General features: G+C 45.3%; 1 protein-coding gene across 4 annotated transcripts in view; it reads right to left on the bottom strand.

Annotated features, from left to right (window-relative positions):
- Nucleotides 1–535: 535 nt before the first annotated feature.
- The window catches only part of ASTN1 (astrotactin 1), a 328,202-nt gene continuing 304,215 nt past the window's right edge, over nucleotides 536–24,522 (bottom strand). For all 4 annotated transcript variants that reach the window (XM_060295993.1, XM_030875395.2, XM_060296001.1 and 1 more), the window contains 3 exons: nucleotides 21,061–21,161; nucleotides 8,449–8,632; nucleotides 536–4,486 (listed from right to left, as the gene is read on the bottom strand). In XM_060295993.1, the coding sequence (XP_060151976.1) occupies nucleotides 4,249–4,486; nucleotides 8,449–8,632; nucleotides 21,061–21,161 (523 nt within the window). In that variant the 3' untranslated portion in view covers nucleotides 536–4,248. The remainder of the gene's footprint in view (nucleotides 4,487–8,448; nucleotides 8,633–21,060; nucleotides 21,162–24,522) is intronic.

Below are 24,522 nucleotides of genomic sequence, written 5' to 3'. Positions count from 1 at the left end.
CACATGCGCTGGTGGCAGCACAGATAACATCTATTTAAAGTTACATTGTAGAGAGGGGGCAGAAAAGATGGAGGTTCTGAGCTACAGTTCGTAATAGCCAGCCTCTCCCAAATGCCTCTACAGAATGCAAGATAAGAATGTGTCAGGCAGGGCCTTTTGCAACATTATTCTTAGATGCCCAACATACAAATTTCAGCAACTCCCATAGAGTCCTGTATGTCTCTGTCATAGTTCTTGTCACCCTTGCAATAATGGGTTCAATGTCTAACTTTCCCTATAAAATGCCATTCTCGGTGACGGAGAACAAGCTTGTCCTACCACCCAGTGTATCTCCCGCACCACGCACAGTGTCTGAAATGCAGCAGATGTGCAATAAATACATTTCATTGGCTAAATATTTGGCGATGGTAGAAAGAAGATGAGAATAGCTAGTACCTAACAATAAGCTTATAATTTGCTGTGAAGGATTTAAGTTTTTTTCTACTTAAGATGATGGGCTATAAGACCTATGTATGTATCAACAGAATCTTAAGTATAACATTTAAAGCTTTAATAATTCCCCAGTTGGTCTAACCAGATCACTCCGATTATTAAAAGACACCGGTAACATCCACACACCCGACACTTACTGACAGCTTTATTATTTAGTTGATTATTCCATTTGTATAATTGTACAATGATTCTCTTTTAAACAATACTGCTATACCTGAAGTTGGTCACACTATACTCTCCCTTCCTTCTATAGTAGTAAAGTGGTTTTTTTTCACACTCAGTTTTTTAATAGAACATTTTCAAATATCAAGAAGTGCGATTAACTGAAAGTAATGAACGGACCAAACTCCACGGAAGACAACCGCACACTCCGTTAAAGGTCTAGTGCTATTACAGTGGGCCATGTCCATTCAGGAGGAAACACCAGTGGCCTCGTGGGATCCCAGGGCTGGCAGAGTGTTGGTGGGTATAAGCAACTCCCTTAAGACCTGTTTGGCAGCTTGGAAAGTTGAGGTTTAATAGTGGCCCCGTCCGTCACCCTTCTAGTCAGAATGGGTGCCTGCAGTCAAACTGTGGGCAGTGTCGTCGGGGTGTGAGCGAGCTTGCCTTCCTTGGGCAAAATCCTCGAGTGAAATCCTCAGGGGGCCTGAGCACTCTCTCCTGCTCCACTCATACTGGCCTTATTTTTAACTTGAAAGTAGGTGGGACCCAGGCATAGAGGCTGTGTGTGCAGTGTGTATGTGTGTGTGTAGAGTGTGTGTGTGTAGAGTGTGTGTGTGTAGTTTGTGTATGTAATGTGTGTGTCTGTAGTGTGTGTGTAGACTGTGTATATATAGTGTGTGTCTGTATATTGTGTGTGTGTATATTCTGTGTAGTGTGTATAGTGTGTGTACAGTGTGTGTGTAGTGTGCGTGTATACACTGTGGATGTAGTGTGTGTACATCTGTGGCTGCCTGTAGTATGTAGTGTGTGTGTGTGGTGTGTGTGCCTATGTGTAGTGTGTACAGTATACATATAGGGTGTGTGCACACTATGTGTATAGTGTGTGTGCCTATAGTTTGTGTAGTGTGTAAATGTGTATAGTCTATAGTGTGTGTGTGTGTAGTGTGTACACAGGTACAGTGTGTATACTGTGCATGTAGTATGTGTATATACTGTGTGTAGAGTGTGTAGTGTGTGTGTGTGTGTAGTATGTGTATACACTGTGCAGAGTTTGTAAAGCGTGTGTGTAGTGTGTGCACATGTAGTGTGTGTGTTGCGTGTGTAGTGTGTGCATGTGTCTGGTGTGTGTAATATGTGTATATACTCTGTCGAGTGTGTACAGTGTGGGTAGTGTGTGTTTTGTGTGGGCAGTGTGTGTATATACTGTGTAGAGTGTGTGTTGTGTGTGCATGTGTGCACATACTGTGTGTATGTGTGGAGGGCACAGGGCACACTGAAGGAGGGAGAGGGTCACGGAGGGAGAAGGACGGGGCTAAGGAGGAAGGGTATCAGGCAGGAGAAGCAGACAAAGATGAGGATGGACCTGGGGGGAGACGGGAGGAGGGAGGGAAAGCGTGAGCGTGCTTTATTTTAATAACACAGAAGGAGGGACAGGGAACGGTGTCCCTGATGCCACTCCCCGGCCCCTCTCTCTGGCCCAAGGTCCTGGTCCTCTGCTGTGCAGATCCAGCTTTCTGTACAGACTTGAATAAAGGAGTAGCAGCGGCAAAACCAGCTCTCACCAAGGCCCCGCCCCATTGGCTGGGGTCCCACTGCTGCCTCCTGTACCCCTTCCTCTTCGGTCAAGGTGAGACACTGGCTTCTGAGGCATTTCACCCACCGCCCGGCATTGACCCCAGGTGGGTCTCAGTTTTCTGCCAGCCTTTGCTCTGGAACTGAGGGGGCTGCATTCCAGAGTCGATATACTGTCTTTCCATCTTTCTGCAGAAAGATGCAGAGAGGGGCGTGAGGTCACCTGTGCTTGCAGCCCTGCCACAGGCTCACTCACTCTCAGGCACTGGCGGGGAGAAGGCTTGTGCTGCAGATCCGTGGTCCCAAAGGACGCCCCGGCTACAGGGTTAGGATGCACTGTGCCCTCCTCCCACTGCAACGCACTGCAGGCATATCTGTGCCACGGAGGCAGGGGCCAGGGAGAGCTGCGCGTCCAGGCAACGTGGAAAGCAGAGCTGAGGAGGGCGAGGGGTTACAATCCTGTGCTCTGGAGTCCGACAGCCTGAATTCAAATGGTGGTTCAGGTAGGTAAGAAACGAGCTGTTGCTAGAATTCAGCGATAGGTAAAGCGCTTAGAGCAGCGTCTGGCACACAGTAAGCCCTCAATAACCAAGCTCTGTCATTCTAACCACTTAGAAAAAACTCAATAGGGCTCAATGACAGGCCTTATAGATTCTGCATCTCCTTCCTGACCTTTCTCTTGTGTTTCCAAATGAGGAGCCCTGGTCAAAGGCAGGGTGGCTGAACGTGTGTGTTCAGGCCTCTGAGGTGTGTGAGGACAATTAAGGCCATTGCTGGTCCACAGGGCCCTGCAGAGCTCTTTCTGAGAGGCTGGACTTCCCGTTGGCCAGGTCCCCACTTGTGCCACTGCCAATGCTCGGGGAGCGGGGCAGAAGCAGTGGCCTGGCCCTTACCTGTGGTCAGGGGAGCTCACCTACACAGAACCTCTGCTGCTCCTGGCAACTAGATGGGGGGTGAAAATGGAATCCTCACCCAGAGAAATGATTTGCAAAACTAGCAACATAACTAAGCAAATTTGGCAAAGGGGAGAATGGACGGAAGTGTTTTGTGATGGGTAATAACTTGAGTTCACTAAAACACTGACATGGAGGCCTTGACCCGTCCTGACCAGAGCGTACATCAGCCAGGACGGATCTGTGCAAGGTAAGCGGCGCAGACACCACAAAGAATCCGGGCATGCGACGTGCACTACTGGTCTGCAGAAGTTCACTCTGGAGGTACAGGAGCTTTTTAAAAGAAGAAACTACATTTTTTTTTCGAGAACATGGACTGCTAACCAGACTCCCAGGTAGACTGCTCTGCAGGTGCATTAGACAGGTAGCATTTTATTGCCTCTTAAAGATATATTGTTCAGAGGAGAAGGCAGAGTTCTTCCAGAAGGAGATTTAATTCCCTTAAAAATCCAGGAGGCCGACCGGGGCCCATAATGGAGGCGAAGTTCACCTTTGCAGTGTGAAGATAGCAATCGGAAGGCCGGGGGCAGAAACCATGAGACCTACACAGGGGCCACCTTCCCAGTTTTCTTGCTGTTGTTCTCTGTGAGCAGAGCTTAGGCTCTTAGTGTGAGAGCTTTCCTAGGACATCTGAGGCTGGGGTCTGAGGCCACTCTACAACTTTCTGGCCTCATCTCTGTCCCCAGGTGCAAGGGACATAGGAACTCAGTGAGCACAGGGTGCACCACCTAATGGCCCTTTCATGAGAAGCATGGCAGAACCCGAGCATTTTGATGAACCTCTTGGACAAAAAATGAACAAAACAAATTAACCGCAAAACAAGCCCCAAAGTAATTCCCTAAGAAGAAATTTAGGAAGCCCTGGCTAGCAGGCTTGCTGACCACACAGATGGAGAACATGATACCCGAGAAGTTCTGCAGGAAGCAAGGATCACCTTCTCCCTAGTTTAGATGTTGCCTGTGGAGGTCTGAACGTTCCCTTAAAAACATTAAAAATCCACACACCAACCCAGATATTTCCCCTCCTCTCTCCTGCTTCCTTCTGGCAGCTGCTCTCTGGCATCATGGCGCTAGATGTCTTTGCTGTCCCCATAATCGTTGTAAGGGATGCTCAGGGTCTGCTCCTCACACGTCTTCCTAAGGTCCCGGCTAAGCTCTGACCAGTCAAGTCCGTAGGGCTTGATCTCGCTGTAGCGGCAGCCCAGGTACTTAAGGGAGCTGCGTCGCAAGCTTATCTTGGGTTCCTGAAGGAGTCCATTGCACCAATTGCTGAGATCCCCAAGCTGAGAAAGGATGAGGCCAGCTTTCCTACGGATCAAGCATGGAGGATGCTTAGGTTAGAAAGAAGAGAAGGCAGGAAAGGTAAACAGTGTGAGACTTTAAACTTCAAGAGGGAAGAGCCCCGTTTATTTTGCTTACTGTTCCATGGTTGGCACTTAGAAGAGGGGGAACCTCCATAAATACTTGTCAAGAAAATGAATGGAAGAATGAATGAATGAATGGAAGAATGAATGAATGAATGAAATAATTAATTAATAAGGACGGACAAGCAAAGTAGGGCACCAAAATGGAAACAAAGAAACAAAATGCAGTAAGGACAAATAAGGAAGAGAAAATGACATACTTCAGTGGGGATTTATGCTCTTTTCAAATCATAGAGCTGACAAATCAGATCAATTTACTTTAAAGCCAGTAATTTATCACCATTAAATGACAAATAACGTGTCTGACTGGATTCAAGGGTATTTCTGAACTGAGTAGAAGCCGCCAATATATTGCACTTTGGGGGATATCAAGTGTAACTCATTATGCCTGTATGAAGGTAATTATAGTGTAATAAGGGCACGAACAATAGTGCCCTCAGTGCATACTGACATAGGGTCATTCTTTGGGAAAATGCAGACTCTCAGTGGCACGCAGCACCTAGTTAACCCCCGGGTGAGCTCCTGCTCTGTTCTGCAGTCTCCCTCGGAAAGTCAGGAGGCTAGTGCCATTGAGACCCCTGAGACCCCATCCAAAGAGTGGGAAGAAGACGAGGTGATGAGAGGGCACCTGAGCTGTTGCAGATCCCTGAGAGAATGGGAAGAGGAGGGCAAGGTCTCCCCAAGTTCACACACACTGTAAAGGAGTGATCCCACTGGGCCAAGAACAGGGTGTGAGACCCCCTGCGCATAGCTTGGGGAAGCGGGCTGTCGCCAGGATCTAGCTCACCGGTGTACGGCCTCTTCTTGGCATCCACTTCTGGTGTTAGAGATGGGACTGCCTGATGGCCAGTTCTCAGCCCGCACTGGCTTTGACTCTGAACACTTAGGGTAAGTGAAGGAATGGGGATTCCCTCATTTAGCTGTGTTCTTTCCCTTCTTCAAAAAACCATGGGTGACCAGAGACCCATGAAAGAATAGTCTCTTATTCCAACAAGCCCATGTAAGCCTCTAAAATCTGTTCTGGAAAGTTCAATGAACAGGACCCCTTGCAGTATTTATCAACTGCTAGGCTAACTTCACACGTGAGGAAGCATCTCTTTTCTAATTCAATCAACAATTCTTTCCAGAAACTGGAAGTTTCTTCACCAAGTTTAGAATGAGCTCTCAAGAACAAGAAGCACATTCATTTCATGCCTCTTCTTCCGTCCTGGCTACGAGCATCACAAGGGGTGAGCTCACCGCATTCCTAGGAGGGCAAGCGAGAGACGGGCGGGGATGACGGACGTTGGAAGCAAGGTGTTGAGCTGTGGCAGCAAAGTCAAGGGACCCAGAGAGTGTGAGGTCATCGGAGGCCAGTCAAGTTTTCTCCCACTGCAATGGTGGGTCAGAGAAGATCAAACAAACACTCTGCCGACTAAGTCACACCTTATGCAGATTGCCTCTTCTCTGCCCATCAGCCTCTGCCGTTTGGCCAAGCAGGCTTTCCAAAAGTCGTCATCAACAGGGACTTTGGTGGCCTTCCTCTTAATCTATCCTGCTGCATGTCATTAGCTGTTGACACATTCTTGGGATGTGGACGAAGGGGGAGAGAAGAAAGAGTAAAGGGCAGCATCTGCCTCATCTTGAAGAAATGGATAAAGGAACACATCCTAGCCATCCTTTCAAACAAATGGATTTAATTAGCCCATGGAGTTTTTTGTGGCTATTTTCATTGCTCCGTTTTTAAAAAAAGATAATAATTAATTTGGGTATGTCCTTGACCGTCTCAGAGCCTTCTTCTTTCTTAAGAGCAATGCGACCAAGGCTGTCCTCAAGGTATTTCAACTCTCATGGAGGCTTCCATGAACTTTAATGGAATTGGATTTAACTGAAGCAAGGGAATACTTTCTGCTTGCTTGCAGGGCGTATATACCCTCTGACCCTTTTCTATTTATTCTCACAACTAACTCCAAAGTGGTGAAGTATCTCAAGGCAGGAGACTTCTTGTTTCCTGTGGTTCTCCCCCAGATCCATGACACTGAAAAGCGAAACTTGATTTTCCACAAGCTAATGAAACTACAATTTTCCCCCCTAATATATAGCCTTAAAAAACCAGTATTACACATGAAAGAGTCTCCTGGGAAGACTCCTGAGAGTCTTCTCTTTTTGAGAAGACAGTGTCAAGTCAGCAGCAGGCCTTACTTTACAGTGAGATCGGCATTTTTTTCCCCTGCGCACTTTCTTCATTAACCAATTTTCCTTCTGACTCTTGAGTTACAAGAGAGAAATTTTAAAAGCAGTTCAAATTCCCTTGGAAGTCAAGATGATGTATGCAATGTTAGTGCTATTCAAATTGTGACATTTATGCTCCTTGACAAAGAACTGCATATATGTACTCAATAAATGTCAGAAGGAGGGAGGAGAGAGCATGAAGGGAATTGGGGAGAGAGCTGGAGAGAGGGGATGATATTAGGTATGAGTAATAATAAGGACAGGAGTGATGGTAAGGTATGGAGCAGGGAGGCTATTTCTTAATACATATCTACCTTCTAACCCAGGGTTTGCTTTTTACCAAAATTGAGACAGAACAAATTAAAGCTCCCTTATATATTTCCCTCTGTGTCCTGTCCATAGCCATGGCATCTGTTTGCCCAAGAATAACCAACCTTTATAAACTTCGGGAAATAATTTATGGAATGCAGAAAGATTCTTCCTGACCTTACACATAAAATCATTTTATTTTAGGAAGGTAATCCTAAATTTTCTCCTTTCTTCAAAAGTAAGAAAATAGGTAGCGGGGCGGGGGATGTCCTGTACAATGGTCTTCTAGAAAAGTTTATAAATTCAGGTCATACGAGGCGTCCTGAGACTAAGTCTCCTTTCCAATTGATCAGATATCAGACAAATGGGATGACTTTCGGGTGATGCTTTTATTGATCCCTTTTGGCAGGACAGCAAGAATTCTGAGTGCCCGAGGATCCTACTGTACTGATTTTCTTCATTTATTTTTTTCCTCTCTTTCTTTCTCTTCTTTCTTTCCTTCCCTCCCTCCCTTCCTTCCTTCCCCTATTTTTTTTTCTTTATGAACTCCTAAATAGTTTGGGGACATATAAGTTTGGGGACATTCCACGTGAAAAGCCTCTTCACTGTGTTTATCTGAAAATCTTAGTATTTCTAGAGAAACCTTCTCTTCTCAGAGCAGCAATACACAGCCATGTTGAATGGAACAAAGGAAAGGTGTTATCTCTATGCATTCTTCCCATTCCTCTCTTTCCAAGAACTCTATCTGGGCTATATAACCTAAAAGCAGGAGTACTGAGTATTGGGAAGTTGTAGCCTTGGGGCCAGGGCAAGTTGGCAAACACTACATTATCCTAACTTTGGCCAGGTTAGATGTCAAGATGGGTCATTGGCTACCCCCATTCTGCCTTTCAAGAGAATGTAGAATTTAGCTCGAAATACGTCTGTATATGCACATAACATATGTAAAGTTCATATGCAGTAAATATTTTTGGATAACCTCTTCAATAAAATTCCTAATTTTCTTTCAAAAGACTAAGCTTTGAGCTCCTACAGTTTAGCCTTTGGAATGCTGTGTCAGCATGATAAGGAGGGGGTAAAACAACTCAAGGACAAAGGTTTTTTCAGAGTTCAGGAAATGCATTCATGGCTTGACTTAAATACAGCATAAATACAGCTTATCCATAACTAATCAGTATGAACTGAGCTGTCTAGAAGCACAGGACTTACAGCAGCTAAGCTCACCCAGGATATCTGCAAATTCATGAAGGCAGTATTATAGTGGAAGAGGTACAAAATTTCAAAAAGCTGAGGTCTTTAAAAGAGATAATGAAGTTTACTGCTTACCTGGGACCTAATTCATCCTCACACCGCCAGGTGAATTCTCCAAAACTCTCGTAATGCTGGTTATAGTGGTAGAGGACTCGATGGAGAGTGGGGGAACCCAGATCCAGGAGGGTGTTGTAGGCGGTCTGCTGCTCCTTCCCACTGGTATAGCCATTGAAGAGATTGTAGATCTTGTCTGCTATTTCTGAGGATGGGAGAAAAGGCCAATAAGTAAGATTATACATATATATATATATATATACACACACACACACACACACACACACACACGTATACATATATATATACACACACGTATATATATATATATATATATATACACACACACACACATATACATAAATGATTATAAATACAGGCACATAGGTGTGTATATGTGTGTGTATATATACGTGTGTGTGTGTGTGTGTGTGTGTGTGTGTGTGATATTACTCAAAGAATACTGAACCTACTGCCCTATCAGGTTTCAGTTTTCTCTTCTATACAATGAAAGGCTTCAAATAGAATCTCTCTAAGGTGATATCTCTAGGTGATAATATTCTTTGTCTTCACCCATGTTTCCTAATAATACAGAGCCTGAGGCAAGAGCTCATAGATTGATACTGTATTGGCAAATGCATTCCCAGAGAAGCAGGACGGAGGATAGAGAGAAATGAGGCAAGACAGGAGGCAGAGTGAATATAAGAAAATGCTCTAAGGAGTTGATGGCTATGTTTCGCAGGAGAGGATGTATGAAGCTATTGGATCCTCACTGGTCCATCTGGGGAAGAACAGAAGAAGCCTTTATATCCAGCTCCCATTCAGGATTGGTCCATGGGGACTTTTCACATTTGCCCCCATAAGGCATTAACTCCCCTGCACCTCTAGGCTGCATGCTTGGGTACAAAGTGAGTCCTGCAAAAGCAATGGGGCAGCCCTGGGCAGCGGGGAGCAGCCTTCGGCTCAGGGATGAGGTCAGGAGCTGTCAGGTTACGCCTCCAGCAACGTGAAGAACCTGGAGTAGCCACAGTGCCAAGAGCAACCTAGCCCCGACTGCAGGAATGCGGGTCTTTTAGCTAGGGCCACCCAGACAGGGAAGAAGGCAAGCTTGCAGATCTGTGCTGACATGTACGTTGAATCCAGTGCATTCTGCAGTTCCAAACGAGCGATCTTTTGGCTTAATTTATACCTCTTATATTTCTGCCTCCAAGGTATACATTGCTAAGATTGAACTTGGTGATGTGGCAAAGGGGCAATGAATTTGTGTAGCCTTGGCATTTTCTCCTGTGGCGCTCAAAGCACTTTATCATTAAATATTTTCTTATTAAACCTGTCAGAAAGGAGATTTGTTGACATTTTCTTTCTAAACAGCTGGGAACTGAGATCTGGAGAGCTTTTTCTCAGATCCAGTGTTAAATCAGGGGATGAAGAGACTAAGTCTACAGGCTTCTAAGCCAGACTTTGCCCACTTGATCCCCTGTTAGCCTAAAGGCCCTGATCCCTTGTCACTACTCCAAGTGAATTCAAGGCTGCTGGCGATGACTGAGTCATCATTTTAAGAGTTTCCTGGGTTGGAATGAATAAAATTTCTACCTCTACTCTGCCCAAGCATTGCAATAATTTCCCTTTTTGTCTATCTTGCCCATTGCCTATGAAAACAGGAGCCAGACCTCACTTCCCCAGTGTCCTGAGTGGCAAGAATAAGGCCAGACAAAATAATAGATCAAAAAATGTTAGCTAAGTGAGTGAAATTTATGACCTTGGCAGTCATTTGAATCCACTTTGGTGGAGGGTTTCTGGTGATATATCTCCAGACCTGGGTTGTACCAACCCTTTAGCAATTAAACCCTTGTAACCAGCATCTTTAAGCTGCAATAAAAATAATTTCAGCTGAGAAATCCATTCAGATTTTCAGGACTTTAAAATTCTCAGGTTGTTAAAATAAGATCAAGAGATAAAGTGGACAGTGATTTAGACTATAAAGATCTCTGGTATTTATTATATAGAATAGAAAGAATATAAATAAAAATTATATAGAATATAAAGAGCTCTGGTATTTATGTATTAACATCCTACTGATTGCCAAGAACTTTACATGTGTGAATTCTAATCCTCATACCACCACTGCACAATGAATATGAATGTCTTTGTGCTACAAATGAGGCCAGGTTACCTGCCCAAGGTCATATAGCCAGTGTGGGCTGGAGTCAAGCTTTAAAACTCTATCTTCCATTGCTCTTTTGCACCTGCTCAGGGGATGGTAGTGTTTAACCAATTTAAGATACAGGAGGCAGAGTCTTGGGGGATGCTTTCTGGGGTGACTATTTCTGGTAGAGGACATTGCCCTGGCTGGCCCATAAATTCCAAGTAAGAGAGAGTCCTAGTAGATATGCAGGGAGTCTGTCATTTCTGGAGTAGAAATGGAAAGAAGCAGAAGGACTATTCTAAGAGCTGTGCTTGTTCACTGGGAGGCAGGGAGTACGTACTTAGAGAAGAATGACCAGCAGTGCAGAAACGCAGGTGAAGAGACCAGAGCCCAGACAGGGAGGTTCAGGGTTCCTTCTCTTTTTTTTTTTTTTTTTTTTTTGTGGTACACGGGCCTCTCACTGTTGTGGCCTCTACCGTTGAGGAGCACAGGCTCCGGACACGCAGGCTCAGTGGCCAAGGCTCACGGGTCCAGCCGCTCCGCGGCATGTGGGATCCTCCCGGACCGGGGCACGAACCTGTGTCCCCTGCACCGGCAGGTGGACTCTCAACCACTGTGCCCCCAGGGAAGCCCAGGGGTCCCTTCTCTTATCCTTTTACTGCTGTCAATCTGTTCTTATTTCCAGTGATGGGACATAGCATCACAGGCCTAAGGCCCTGGTTGTGACAGTCTGCTGAGCAACAGTGATGACTGAGAAGGTGTTTTCTGGCATACTTACTATTCTCCTAACACAATAGTAATATCCAGCTAGAGTAGGCTAATGCTTCCCGTTAGCAGAAGCATTTGTGCCTGAGACCAGGCGGGATAGTCCCAGTTTCTACCGTAAATCTCCTAAAACCAAGATAATCTAACACCAGGGTGTGCTTAAAAGCCTTCATCGGTAAATGGGATATTATATTCAGAAAAATCTACACGCTAGGCTCTTAGAGACCGAATATTTCTGGCCCCTCCTATCTCCAATGAGGGAATTTATGGATATTATTTCATTAGCTTTCATAGCATCTCAAGAATTCACTAACTCAAAGAAAGTTAGACTATAAGATATTTTTGGTTATCATTTAACCCAGCTTTCAGCTTCACAGAAGTCTCGAGTTTTCCAAAACAGGAATCTGTCTTCCCTCTCTTTGACATGCATGGTGTTCAGGAATAGTTAAAATGCAGGTGAAGAGATGGCAGGGTGTCTACATACACAGCTTCATCACAAAAAAAAAAAAAAAAAAGAGAAGGGAGCCAATATCTCTCGGGCATCAGAATAAATGAACAGGGCTGGGACTGAAGGCTTCAGATCCAAAAGTATGGTTAAGAATAGGCACCATGGGGAATGTAAATTGATACAGCCACTATGGGGAACAGTATGGAGGTTCCTTAAAAAACTACAAATAGAACTACCATACGACCCAGCAATCCCACTACTGGGCATATACCCTGAGCAAACCATAATTCAAAAAAGAGTCATGCACCACAATGTTCATTGCAGCTCTATTTACAATAGCCACGACATGGAAACAACCTAAGTGTCCATCAACAGATGAATGGATAAAGAAGATGTGGCGCATATATACAGTGGAATATTACTCAGCCATAAAAAGAAACGAAATTAAGTTATTTGTAGTGAGGTGGATGGACCTAGAGTCTGTTATACAGAGTGAAGTAAGTCAGAAAGAGAAAAACAAATACCGTATGCTAACACATATATATGGAATCTAAGAAAAAAGAAAAAGGTCATGAAGAAACTAGGGGTAAGATGGGAATAAAGACACAGACCTACTAGAGAATGGACTTGAGGATATGGGGAGGGGGAAGGGTAAGCTGGGACAAAGTGAGAGAGTGGCATGGACATATATACACTACCAAACGTACAATAGATAGCTAGTGGGAAGCAGCCGCATAGCACAGGGAGATCAGCTCGGTGCTTTGTGACCACCTAGAGGGGTGGGATAGGGAGGGTGGGAGGGAGGGAGACGCAAGAGGGAAGAGATATGGGAACATATGTATATGTATAACTGATTCACTTTGTTATAAAGCAGAAACTAACACACCATTGTAAAGCAATTATACTCCAATAAAGGTGTTAAAAAAAAAAAAAGGAATAGGCACCATGACATCAAATGGAGTTGGGCTCCACTACACTAGCTGTGTGGCCTTGGACATGTTACTTAACCTCTCTGGGTTTTAGTTTCCTTGTCTGTTCAGTGATGGTTAATAACACATATCTTCCAAGGTTATTGTGAGGCTAAGAGTGATATCGAATGTAAAGCATTTCTTTAGCATGATGTCTGGACAAAGCAAGTACACTTTTATTCATTAATTCATTCCGTAAATATTTTTACTGAGTGCTTACCACGTGCTTGACATTTTTCTAGGTACTTGGCTACACCAGGGAGAAACTTTGACAAAAAGTCCTCATCCTATGACCCTTACAGTCTGGTGGTAGGACACATTCAGCTAAGCAATACACATAATAAATAAGTAATATACAGTGTGCTAGAAAGTGGGGAAAAGTAAAACAGGAGAAGGAGCATTGGGAGTGCTGCGTGGGGCATTGCAATTTTAAATAGAGGGGTGTCACTGAAAAGATGACATTCAAGCCATGGCTTGGAGGAGGGGCGAGAACGATCTGTGAGGATATCTGGGGCACAGCATAGGAGGGGAGGAAATGCCAGCACGGAGGCCCCCCCAGCTATGGTGCGCAGCAGACCTGAAAGCAGCAATAAGCCACGGTGTCTGGAAGTGAGTGAGGGGGAGAGTTGGGCAATAGCAGATATTATTTTTTTAAATTCCTGTTACTGGTTCTCTACTAGATCATGCTTTTCCCAATGCCATGACACAGAGAGAGGCTGAAACACAAGAGTCCAAGAGTGGGGAAATAGTCTTATTTAAATGAGAGGAGTGACTCCAGGGGCAGAAGGGAGCTTTCTTATCCCCCAGCAGTGGTTGCTCTTTTTCCTATGAAGTAAGAATCCTGGGAAGCACCTATACCTTCTGCCAATGGCTTCCTCGGCTGCTGTAACAAAAGTCTCCTGAACGGAGGTCCTAAGTCATCATTTTCATTATTTCGGGGGGAGCTACCTGAAACCCCAGTCTGTCCCCACACTGAAGTAACTGACCATAGAATTCCACGTGAAAACTTGAGGACAATGAATCCCAACTGGCTTTATATTTTTGTCATTCTAAGCACTGTCCAAATTGCAAAGCCCCTTTCCCCCATCCTCCAAGTCTGTCTGTCCTCTCCCCGACCCTTCTCTCCCCATGCTGCTCTGTGCTTCCTTCACACCAATGATTCTCAAACTTGAGAATTAAACTTGATTCACAAGCTGGAAGGCTTGTGGAAGCACAGATTTCTGGTTCCCACTGGAGTTCCTGATCCAGTAGGTCTCAGCTGGAACCTGAGTACTGGCACATCTAACAAGTTCCCAGGGGAGGCTGATGCTGCTTGTCTGGACCACACTTTGAGCACCACTGTTCTATACTCATTCATTCTCTCAAAACGTTCTTACTTCCTCTGGGACCAACACTGTTACGTGGCAACCAACTCTCCGTTCACCCTTGACCTTGGAACGCACTCTTCCTTCCCTCCATACCCCTGCGTTGGCTGCAACCTGCATGACACCTTCTCCAGTACTGAGGGATCCTTCTCATACACCAGAAAAGAGCCGCCTCCCCGAAAACAATTTTTTCTCTCAATATATGTAAAAGTCCGTCCACTTTGAAACCTTACCTGTCTCTTTCTATTTCCCACCACTCACTTCCTAACTATGCTTCTCCAGACATGGCAGCATCTGGCATCTGGTTATCTTCTCCACCTCATTTCTTATCACCATTTTGGGTGACTTCACTGCCAAAATGAAAGGCCTGCTTAAGTCTAGAGACTCCCCCACCATCAAAGCCAATCACTGGGCTGAGAACTTCTCCATCTCTGAAATAATAAATCCAAATATCACATATGTACTGTGAACACAACCTCTTTTCATGGTTCCTATACTTCTTATTGCTACCAAATCTGTTCTTCAATGACAGAAACCCCAAGTCCCTTGACATCTTCGCTCACTCCAGGCGCCAGTCCTGTATTTACACCCTTTTCTACTTGGCCTGATCTACGCGGCCCATGGCTAGTGACCTCAAGTAGCTTGCTCCATCTTCTGCTTTTCCTTTACCTTCACATAGGCTGCTAGGCTCTGCCAGGGAAACATCACAAGCAGTTGACCTAGGTGGTCTTGCTTAGCTGACCTAGGTGGTCTTGCTTCAGCTAAGCACTTTGGACACACCTCTATACATCGCTTTTCACAATATAGGATAAGGCTGGAAGAACTCTTCTTTCTCCCATGCTCCACGCCCAATCCATTTAGCAAATCCTTTTAGTTCTACCATCAAAATAATTTAGAATTGGACCACTTCTCATCACCTATATCCTGATCATTCTAGTTTAAAACAATATCATCTTTCCTCTGTATTGCCATAGCCTCCTAATCAGTCTTCCCACTTCCACCTTGGACCCAATATTTGGAGTCCATGCTCAACAAAGTAGACAGAACGATCCTGTAACATTAAGTCTGATCATGTCATTCTTCTGCCCAAAGTTTTCCAGGGCTTCCCATCCCAGTCCCTAGCAGAATCCCATTGCCAACTCTGATGACCAAGCATTACAGGATCTTCCCCACAGCCTCTCAGAGCTCCTCTCCTGTTCCTTTCCTTCTTATCATCTTTCTCACCAGAGGAGCCTCCTTTCTCTTCTTCAAACACGCCAAGGATGTCTGCACTGCGGCTCCTCTATTGGAATGGACCACCTCCAGATATCTGTGTGCTTTCCTCCTTCTCCTTCCTCTCAGCCCACTCTAGTTGAAATTCTACCCCCTGCCTTCCTAAACCATTTCCCTGCTTATATGTCTCCATAATGTATGCCACTATCTGAAATATTACTTACTTTGCTACTTTTTTGCTTTGTCACCCCTGCTTAAATATAATCTCCATGAGGCAGGGGAATTTTGCCCCCAATGCCTAGACCAGCTATTTAGTAAGGGCTTAAGATAAGTTGTCTGATTTGATAAATTCATGAAATCTGATTATAAAGTTCTTGAAAATAGATTCTGAGCCTAGTTCTTTTTGTTTCTTTAGCATCGAACACCAGATTGTGGTATTAATTAATAAATGACTGTGGAAGAAGCAAATGAAGAAATGGATAGGATTTATGTTTGGCATCAGGAAAGGAGGATGGATGTTGGAGGAAAGATGAATGAGAACTAGCCTTCACTTAGTGAAGCCACATGAAGAACCCCTGAAGGTCATGCCCCAACCTAGAGACTAGGTTGACCTTATTACTGACTAGCCTTTCCTGCTGGGAAAAGGGTGTTTTCAGTAAAACATTGGTAGAAACTTCCTTGCTCAGTGACTTTACTGTCATAAGGCAGTAAAATTCTTCATAGAAAGTATCTAGGTTAGGAAAATGATCGTATAAGAAATAGGGTCTGGACTGACATGTACACACTGATGTGTATAAAATTGATGACTAATAAGAACCTGTTGTATAAAAAAATAAATAAAATAAGATTAAAAAAACAAAAAGAAATAGGGTCTGGCTTCCTGCTAGATAATTAGGAGCTGAGGTCATGCTCTGGGTCACTTAAAAGGTAATTCCCATTTGTCACTAGTTGTAAACTCAACCCAAGTGAGCTCTATTTATGATCGCCATCTGGGTTTGAAGGAGGCAAAGCTTATGTTTTTTGGCATAACGGCCAGGCCTGTATTAATTTGCAAGGATGTCCTCAATTAGTCTAACTCATTAATCTCCACATCTGCCCCGTACAGGACTCCTCTCTGGCTGAAGGATAACGGGACCTGGGAATGTTATTTCATTCTCTCAGCATTAAGTTGCTTCTCGTGCTCCCAGCTGGTCTGCTGGGATTTCAGAAAGTCTTCTTTGTCAGGGAGCACGAATGGTCAGAAGCACATCTTGATATGCTTTGGGGACGAGATTAACACAAAGAAGCCCCACAGAGAAATAGTATAGCGGTCTCTCCTGGGCAGATTATTCTTTGCTGGCCACTCTTTATTCCAGAGTTGCTTCTATCCATCTGTTCCTGCAGGTGGCACTGTCTGGCATCTCTCCTACGTGCTATTCACCCCACTGACGTCCAACCAGCCTGCTGCCTATTCAGCAAACAAGTCCAAGGTGCCTACCACTGCTGGCAAGGACATCAGCAAATTCTCCAAAACGGAAATAGCTGGGACACCTTCTCAACACCTGTTCTTACTCTGGCTTGGAGTAAGAAATCAACAGATGATGAAATAAGGGTAACTTGGGTCCTTCCCAGTCTCTCATCTAGGTGTTTTCAACCCCAGATTCTGCTTTCATCATCAAGGGATTTCAGAGACCTTCAAAAGTCATTCAGTCCATACCCTACAAACCAGGCAACACTCACTCCAGAGAGAAGCACATTTGTCTTATACTAAGGGTCTCCATTCTACTATAACATCTCAGTGGACACCAATAATCCTGAGAAGGAGAATTATTTTGCTATATAAATTGAACACTATTTTTTTATGTATTGATATATCTTTTCTTCATCAGTATTGAGAGAGAAAGAAAGGTTTTCAGTCTTTTACATAATAATCCTCTAAATATCTAATTTAACATTGCAAGCAAAATAGGGATTGATGTCAAATAATGAGTCTGAGCGCAGGCCCTGTAAGATGCTAGCTTTGTGACCCTGCTCAGCTTACTTACTCTGCTCCGAATCTCAGTGTCTACATCTGTAAGATGGGGGCAATATTCTATTCATTCAGTAAATAGTTATTAAATTTAGTTAGGTCCCATTTGTTTATTTTTATTTTCTTTACTCGAGGAGGTGGGTCAAAAAAGATCTTGCTGTGGTTTATGTCAAAGAGTGTTTTCCTACGTTTTCCTCTAAGAGTTTTATAGTATCTGGCCTTACATTTAGGTCTTTAATCCATTTTGAGCTTATTTTTGTGTATGGTGTTAGGTAGTGCTCTAATTTCATTCTTTTACATGTAGCTGTCCAGTTTTCCCAGCACCACTTATTGAAGAGGTTGTCTTTTCTCCATTGTATATTTTTGCCTCCTTTGTCATAGATTAGGTGACCATAGGTGCGTGGGTTTATCTCTGGGCTTTCTATCCTGTTCCATTGATCTATATTTCTGTTTTTGTGCCAGTACCATACTGTCTTGATTACTGAGCTTGGTAGTATAGTTTGAAGACAGGGACCCTGATTCCTCCAGCTCTGTTTTTCTTTCTCAAGATTGCTTTGGCTGTCTGGGGTCTTTTGTGTTTCCATGCAAACTGTAAAAGGAAACCATAAACTAGACAAAAAGACAACCCTCAGAGTGAGAGAAAATATTTGCAAATGAAGCAATGGACAAAGGATTAATCTCCAGAATATTCAAACAGCTCATGGAGCTCAATATAAAAAACAAAACAACCCAATCAAAAAATGGGCAGAAGGGCTTCCCTGGTGGCGCAGTGGTTGAGAGTCTGCCTGCCGATGCAGGGGACACAGGTTCGTGCCCCGGTCCGGGAAGATCCCACATGCCGCGGAGCGGCAGGGCCCGTGAGCCATGGCCGCTGAGCCTGCGCATCTGGAGCCTGTGCTCCGCAACGGGAGAGGCCACAGCAGGGAGAGGCCCATGTACCACAAAAAAAAAAAAGGGCAGAAGACCTAAACAGACCTCTCTCCAAAGAAGACATACAGATGGCCAAGAGGCAGATAAAAAGATGCTCAATATCACTAATTATTAGAGAAATGCAAATCAAAACTACAATGAGGTAGAAGATGTGGTACATATATATACAATGGAATATTACTCAGCCATAAAAAGGAATGAAATAGGGTCATTTGTAGAGTTGTAGATGGACCTAGAGTCTGTTATACAGAGTGAAGTAAGTCAGAAAGAGAAAAAAAATCATATAGTAACGCATATATGTGGAATCTAGAAAAATGGTACAGGTGAACCTATTTGCAGGGCAGGAATAGAGACACAGACAAAGAGAATAGACATGTGGACACGGTGGGGAAGGGGAGGGTGGGACAAATTGGGAGATTAGGATTGACATACATACACTACCATACGTAAAATCGAAAGACAGTGGGAACCTGCTATAAAGCACAGGAAGCTCAGCTTGGTGCTCTGTGATGACCTAGATGGGTGGGATTAGGGGGGAGGGACGTCCAAGAGGGAGGGGATATATGTATACATATAGCTGATTCACTTTGCTGTACAGCAGAAACTAACACATCATTGTAAAGCAATTATCCTCCAATAAAAATAAATAAGTACATAAATAAATAAATATTTATTGAGTTCCTACTCGAGAACAAACTCTAGGCATGGTTAATGATCTTAACAGAGACATTGACTGATGCTGGAAGTTTAGGTTGGGAAAGTTTCAATAAGAGAAATATTGTGTCTAAGCTGATGTGCTAGTAGCCTGAAAATCATCTTGTTCATGGCTCCTGACTCCAGTTGTATCAGGTTGACCATGAGGGACACAATCCCACAATGTATACTCCTTAATATTTACTGAATACTTACTACTGGACAGGCACTTAAAAACACTGTACATAAATTCACTAATTTAACTCTCACTAGAAACTTATTATCTAGGGTACCATTATGCCCCACCCCATTTTACAGAGTAGTAAACTGAGGCACAAGGTGAAGTAACCTGCTCAAGGTCAAGTAGTTAGATGGTAGAGCAGAAATTTGACCCTGGGTGGTCTGACTCCAGAGTCTACGTTTCCTGGAACGAGTCAGTCACCATGCTCCTTTCTAAGTGTTAGGGACATAATCATAGGCAAACAGAGACCAGAACTCTGCTCTCATGGAACTCACTGTCTAATGAGGTAAATAGATATTGAACAAGGCATTATAATAACAAACTGAGATAAATGTTCTGAAAGAAAGAAACATGGTACTATGAGGGCATCTAGCAGCGGCCCTGGACCCCTTCCGTACTGAGGAAGGACACTTGCTCTGAGATCTGCAGGCTGAGAGGAGTTAATCAGTGAAAGGGGTGGAACTGGAGAGTATCTGAGGTAGTGAGACTAACACGTGCGAAGGCTCCGTGTTGGAAATGGAAATGGTGTGTTGGAGGAACTGAGAAAGGCAGTGAGGCTTCAGGAAATACAGAGATTGATAGGGAGTGTGGGCAAGAAGAGGCTGGTGAAGTGGGCAAGGGTCCCTCCATTTAAGTCCTAATATGCCTGTTACATATTCTGATCTTCATCACAAGAGGAATAGCAATCCATTAAAGAGTTGTAAGAAGAGGCGTTATGTGATCAGATTTCTGTGTTGAAAATAACAGTGCCTTTACCATGCCATGCACGTTAAATGAGGCAATAAATGAAAGTCCTTTCAGAAGGTGTAAAGTGCTACAGCATCAGTGATTTTAATTAAGGTAGGTCTAGGTCTCTCTACCCACTGTGACTTTGAATCACCCTTTGAACACTGTGGGATTGTGTCAACTCATGGCCAACTTCATACAGCTGGAGTCAGGAGCCACAGTTAAGGTGATCTGAGGGGTACCACATGCCAGCTTGGCAACAGCATTTCTCTTATTAAGACTTGCACAACCTAAACTTCTAGCATCAGTCACCATCTCTGTTAATGTGCGTGTGCTATCGGTCCATTAGCTGTCCAACTGTTAATAGAAATTACTAGTGGATCACATCACTTTAACTAGTGCCAGAGCCCCACAGAAGTGGTGCCCAAGAGAGTTAAATTCCGGTTGTGGAGGGGATGTAATAAGCCTTAGAGCAAGTGACGACATCAAGACCTCCAGGGAGCTTCAGGAGGAGAAGCAGCAGCGAGAAGTGTGCTATTCGTGTAATGGATGTTGACTGAAAACAAACTCTTCCTAATTGACAGGGGCTCATTCTGGTGCACTGAAGAGGGACAATTCTTTACCAAAGAACTGGTCCGTAACAACTCTAAAATACAGAATGAAGATTTTGACACATCTTTGGTAGAGAGGGAGTGGCACAGCAATTCATTCTGAATCTGTAGCCTTCCTATGCTAATCTCATCTTTCAGATGTGCACCCAAAACGATGAAGAGAGTAAGTTATCCGACCAGCATTCTGAGGGCAGAGGGCACAGGTGCTAAAGCACCTGGTACCATGTACCTAAGCACCTGGTGCATCGCCATGTGCGTCTGGGGCTTTCACCAGTACCTCCCACTGGCTCTCTGACTTACAGACTATGTGGAATAACGGGATGCAATGCAGATTTCCGCCAGAGGCAGAGGTTGAGGAGTTCCTGGAAAGGAGATGCTCCTGTCCTGAGCCTTGAATTCTCCCCCTTCCCTGCTGAACTCCAGGTTGTTCTGTTTGACTCTCTTGCTCCCCCTTTCCCCATGGCGAGGGGAGGTCCCTGGAGCATCCCTCTGCAGACTCTGCTGGCCTCAGTGTCTCTTACCTTGGGCTTTGACATCATCCACCACTGGGCAAGGGGTCTTCACGATCACGTCACTTGGCCTGGAGCGTCGTCCTGTGTTGTCCACTCCCCACAGGGTGAACCTGGCAGGGAGGGGAGGGGAGCATTAACAGAGAGAACCTGCAGTCCAGCTGACAGCCAAGCCTTACTGGACGGGCGGGTTTGCCCCTGGCTGCTCTCGCCACCCTGCCATGCACTTACTGCCATCACCAGGTCATAAAGTGTGCAGTCTAGAGCCTCTTGCTGCTTCCTGGTAGGTCTTGGGCTGTCATTTGCTGTCTTGAGGATATTACCTCATGGCGAGCATCACGGCATAGAGCAGTGGTTCTCAAAGTGGGGTCCCCAGACCAGTAGCATCACCGGGGAAGTTGATAGTAATGACCATTCTCATGCCCCATGCCAGACCTACTGAATCAGAAACTCTAGGGGTGGCGACAAAGATCTGTGCTATGACAAGCCTTCCAGGTGATTCTGATGCCAGTTCCATTCTGACAACCACCAAGCTGAGGGAAAGAGCATGTATCTGTGGAAACAGATGGTCTGAAGTGGGTCTGAAGCCTCCACTCCCTGCCATGTGGAGTTGTTAGTTAACTCCTCTGAGCTTTACTTTCCCTATTCTGTGAAATGGAGCTGATAATAAAACTACTTGTAGGTCATTGTGATGATTAAATGAGATAATAAAGCACAGGAAGACCTAACGCAGTACCTGGAGCTCAATGACATTGCATAAATTACATTAATTCTGTTCTGTCCATCTTGTACCCAGTTGAGGCTTTTATGCCGAGCACTGAGGACTATTCTCCTCTTTAAGTCAGGAGTGAAAACGCCAGAGCTGGGGGGTCCTGACGTGCCTGTGACTAGGGGCTCTATCTCCTGCATACAGTTCCTTCTGACCCACTTAGATGCTCCCCGCCGTGGACCAGGAGTCCAGAGTGGAAACCTTATGCTACCCCTGGCAACGAGAAGATGTGGTTCTAAGAGCCCCCTCTACCCTTCAACACACACACACACACACACACACACACACACACACACACACACACACACACACACACACACATCAGGAAGAGGATGAAGACCCGGCCATCAAAGGCTGAATGTAAAATTTCCCCCTTGGGTGATGGAATTTGATGGAGAGGAAAGAGCGACGCCAGGTTCTGCTACTCAGACAGGAATTTGAATATAACCATGAAGATAACCTCTGGTGTCGGTGCCCGGGACCTCTAACAGTTAATCTAGTGAGTCTAAAGCAAATCATTAATGCGCTTTTCTTGTCTCTTTCTCTTTTGCTGTGTCGCCATGGGAGGCTGCATTTATTGGCGAGTCTGGATTTTCTTTCCTCTTGGCAGAGCTACAGGGAGGAAGAGATGTGAGAAGAAAGATGCCCCACGACAGAGGGGCCAGGTACCTGTTAAGGTAAATGAGCCTCAGACGGCTGAACCGATGAGGTAGAAAAGGAATGGAAATTGCCTAATGATTCTGTCAGGAAATATAAGTTTCTCTCAGCAGAGAAAAGACAGCCTTGCATCTACGACTGCCTCCCCACAGAGAAGCCCAGGAAACGGTCAGCGTTAAGAACCTGTGTGTCCTGATGTGTTGTCTTCCCTCCCTCTGCCTTCTCCAGTCTCATGCTGGAATCACATCCCACTGGATGTGCTGGCCCAGCTGGGTGCAGACCTGCCCGTGCGCTCCCGCGGGACCGCCCAGCCTCCTTGCTGTCAGTCAGACAAGGACCAGGTGCTTGGCTTTCTCATCTTATGTGCACAAGGAGTCTCTGTCCGTCCTACTGTCCTCTGCTTCTTGTCTTGCTACTTAGTTCAGATCTACCGCCTTACCTAGTACTAAACCCCTCTCCCACCCTGATCCGAAATCCAGGGACTGGCTTCTCCCCTGTCACCATCCCTCCCCTCCTAGGTCTGAGTGAGCCCTTTGCATCCAGCCTCACACACTGGGCTGCCTGGATCCCGAGCAATGGCAGCCCCTGGAATTCTTCATCATTCCCCACCCCCCATATACACACCTGATCAGCCTTTTGCTACTATTTGCTACTATTTCTAGAAATGTGACTGAGGCCACCAAACCTGAAGCCAGCATGTCCGCTCTACACTGTCTGGCACTGCTCCATTTCCCAGTCGTATCCCACAAGCCGGTCTCAGGCCAGGTCTCAACTCCCTCCTCTGCCCTTCTGCTCCAGACCACCTTGAGCTGTTTCTCAGAGATGGGCCCAGAGGTGCCCAGGGCAGACTGCAGACCTGCACCTCATGATCAGGGGTTCCCAGATGGGTGAATTCCCCCTCACCCTCATGTACCCTTCATGGAGCGGGAATCTCTCTCACCGGAGATCCCGATGACAGAGACCCTGACGTGTAGGAATTCCGTCTCCCTGCTCAGAGGTGGGTCGCTTGATCTTTGTTGCAGACTCTGCCCTGATCCCACTTCTGGCTGCCCCTTCTCATCAGAGTCAGGAGATAGGAAGCCCTGTTTTTTGCCCAGGCACTGGCAAAGTCACAGGGCTGCTAGTGTGAGCCAGGCCCAGGGCCCCGGTTCTCACCTCTGTGCTCTCTTCCTTCACTGGTCCCTCCGCAACTGGGTGTCTGAGCCCACACTCCTGAGCCCGCCCCCCTGAGATCCAGGCTGCCTGCTGTCCTGTCCTCTGTAAGACGGCCCTGCTTCATCTTTTCCCATCCGCCTCCCAGGGCCCCGAGCATCACCTTGGGACTCCAGGTCAGGGCTGGCATCTTGCTACATGGGCTACATGATGCTGTCTGCCTGGATATTTACAAGCTTAGGGGTCACCTGCCCTAGACTGTCTATGGTAGGTTCCAGCCGCCTTTTGTAGTGCACCCTTATTTACCCTTGAACCTTTAATTTTTAGCAATTTCCCTGGAGAAATTCCCTGAGAAATGTCCTAAGCTTCAGGTACCAAAGTGGCTGTCAGATGGACGCTCTCTCTCAGTGCCTGGGATGCAGTTAATCCTCACCCCTTCCCGCTTGTCCCACTCCTCGGAGTTTGCTTTGTGCTCAATCCTGCTGTGAGTTCCCACTAACTCTACTGGATCTTGGGCTGGGATGAAATTGTGTGGGCTGTAATTAATTCTCATTATTCTCACCGGGCAATTAGTAAAAAAATTTAGGGTCCTAAGTCCTTACCATTTTTAATAGCAAAGCCCTTACGTTTATTAGGAAACAAAAGTCTTCCCATATCCTTCTAAGTAGAGAGGATGCCTGACCTAAAAACCCATCCTCAGCGGTCCCGACTCCCTCGGTCCTGGAGGGACCCTGAGGAGTGGTCAGATTATTTTTACTACTGAAGCAAGCCTGGGGAACACTCTACGCGTTTCATGTGGAAATGTCGTGTGCAGTTATTTCAGGAAGGTCCTCCGTTTACAGTCAGCAGCATCATTTCCACCCTGGACACGCGTAGGATAGTAAGAGGATTATAGC

Source organism: Globicephala melas, chromosome 1 (genome assembly GCF_963455315.2).
Source record: "Globicephala melas chromosome 1, mGloMel1.2, whole genome shotgun sequence".
NCBI lineage: Eukaryota > Metazoa > Chordata > Mammalia > Artiodactyla > Delphinidae > Globicephala > Globicephala melas.
The sequence above is the reverse complement of the archived record's forward strand: the minus strand, read 5'-3'. Positions and strand labels throughout refer to the sequence as shown.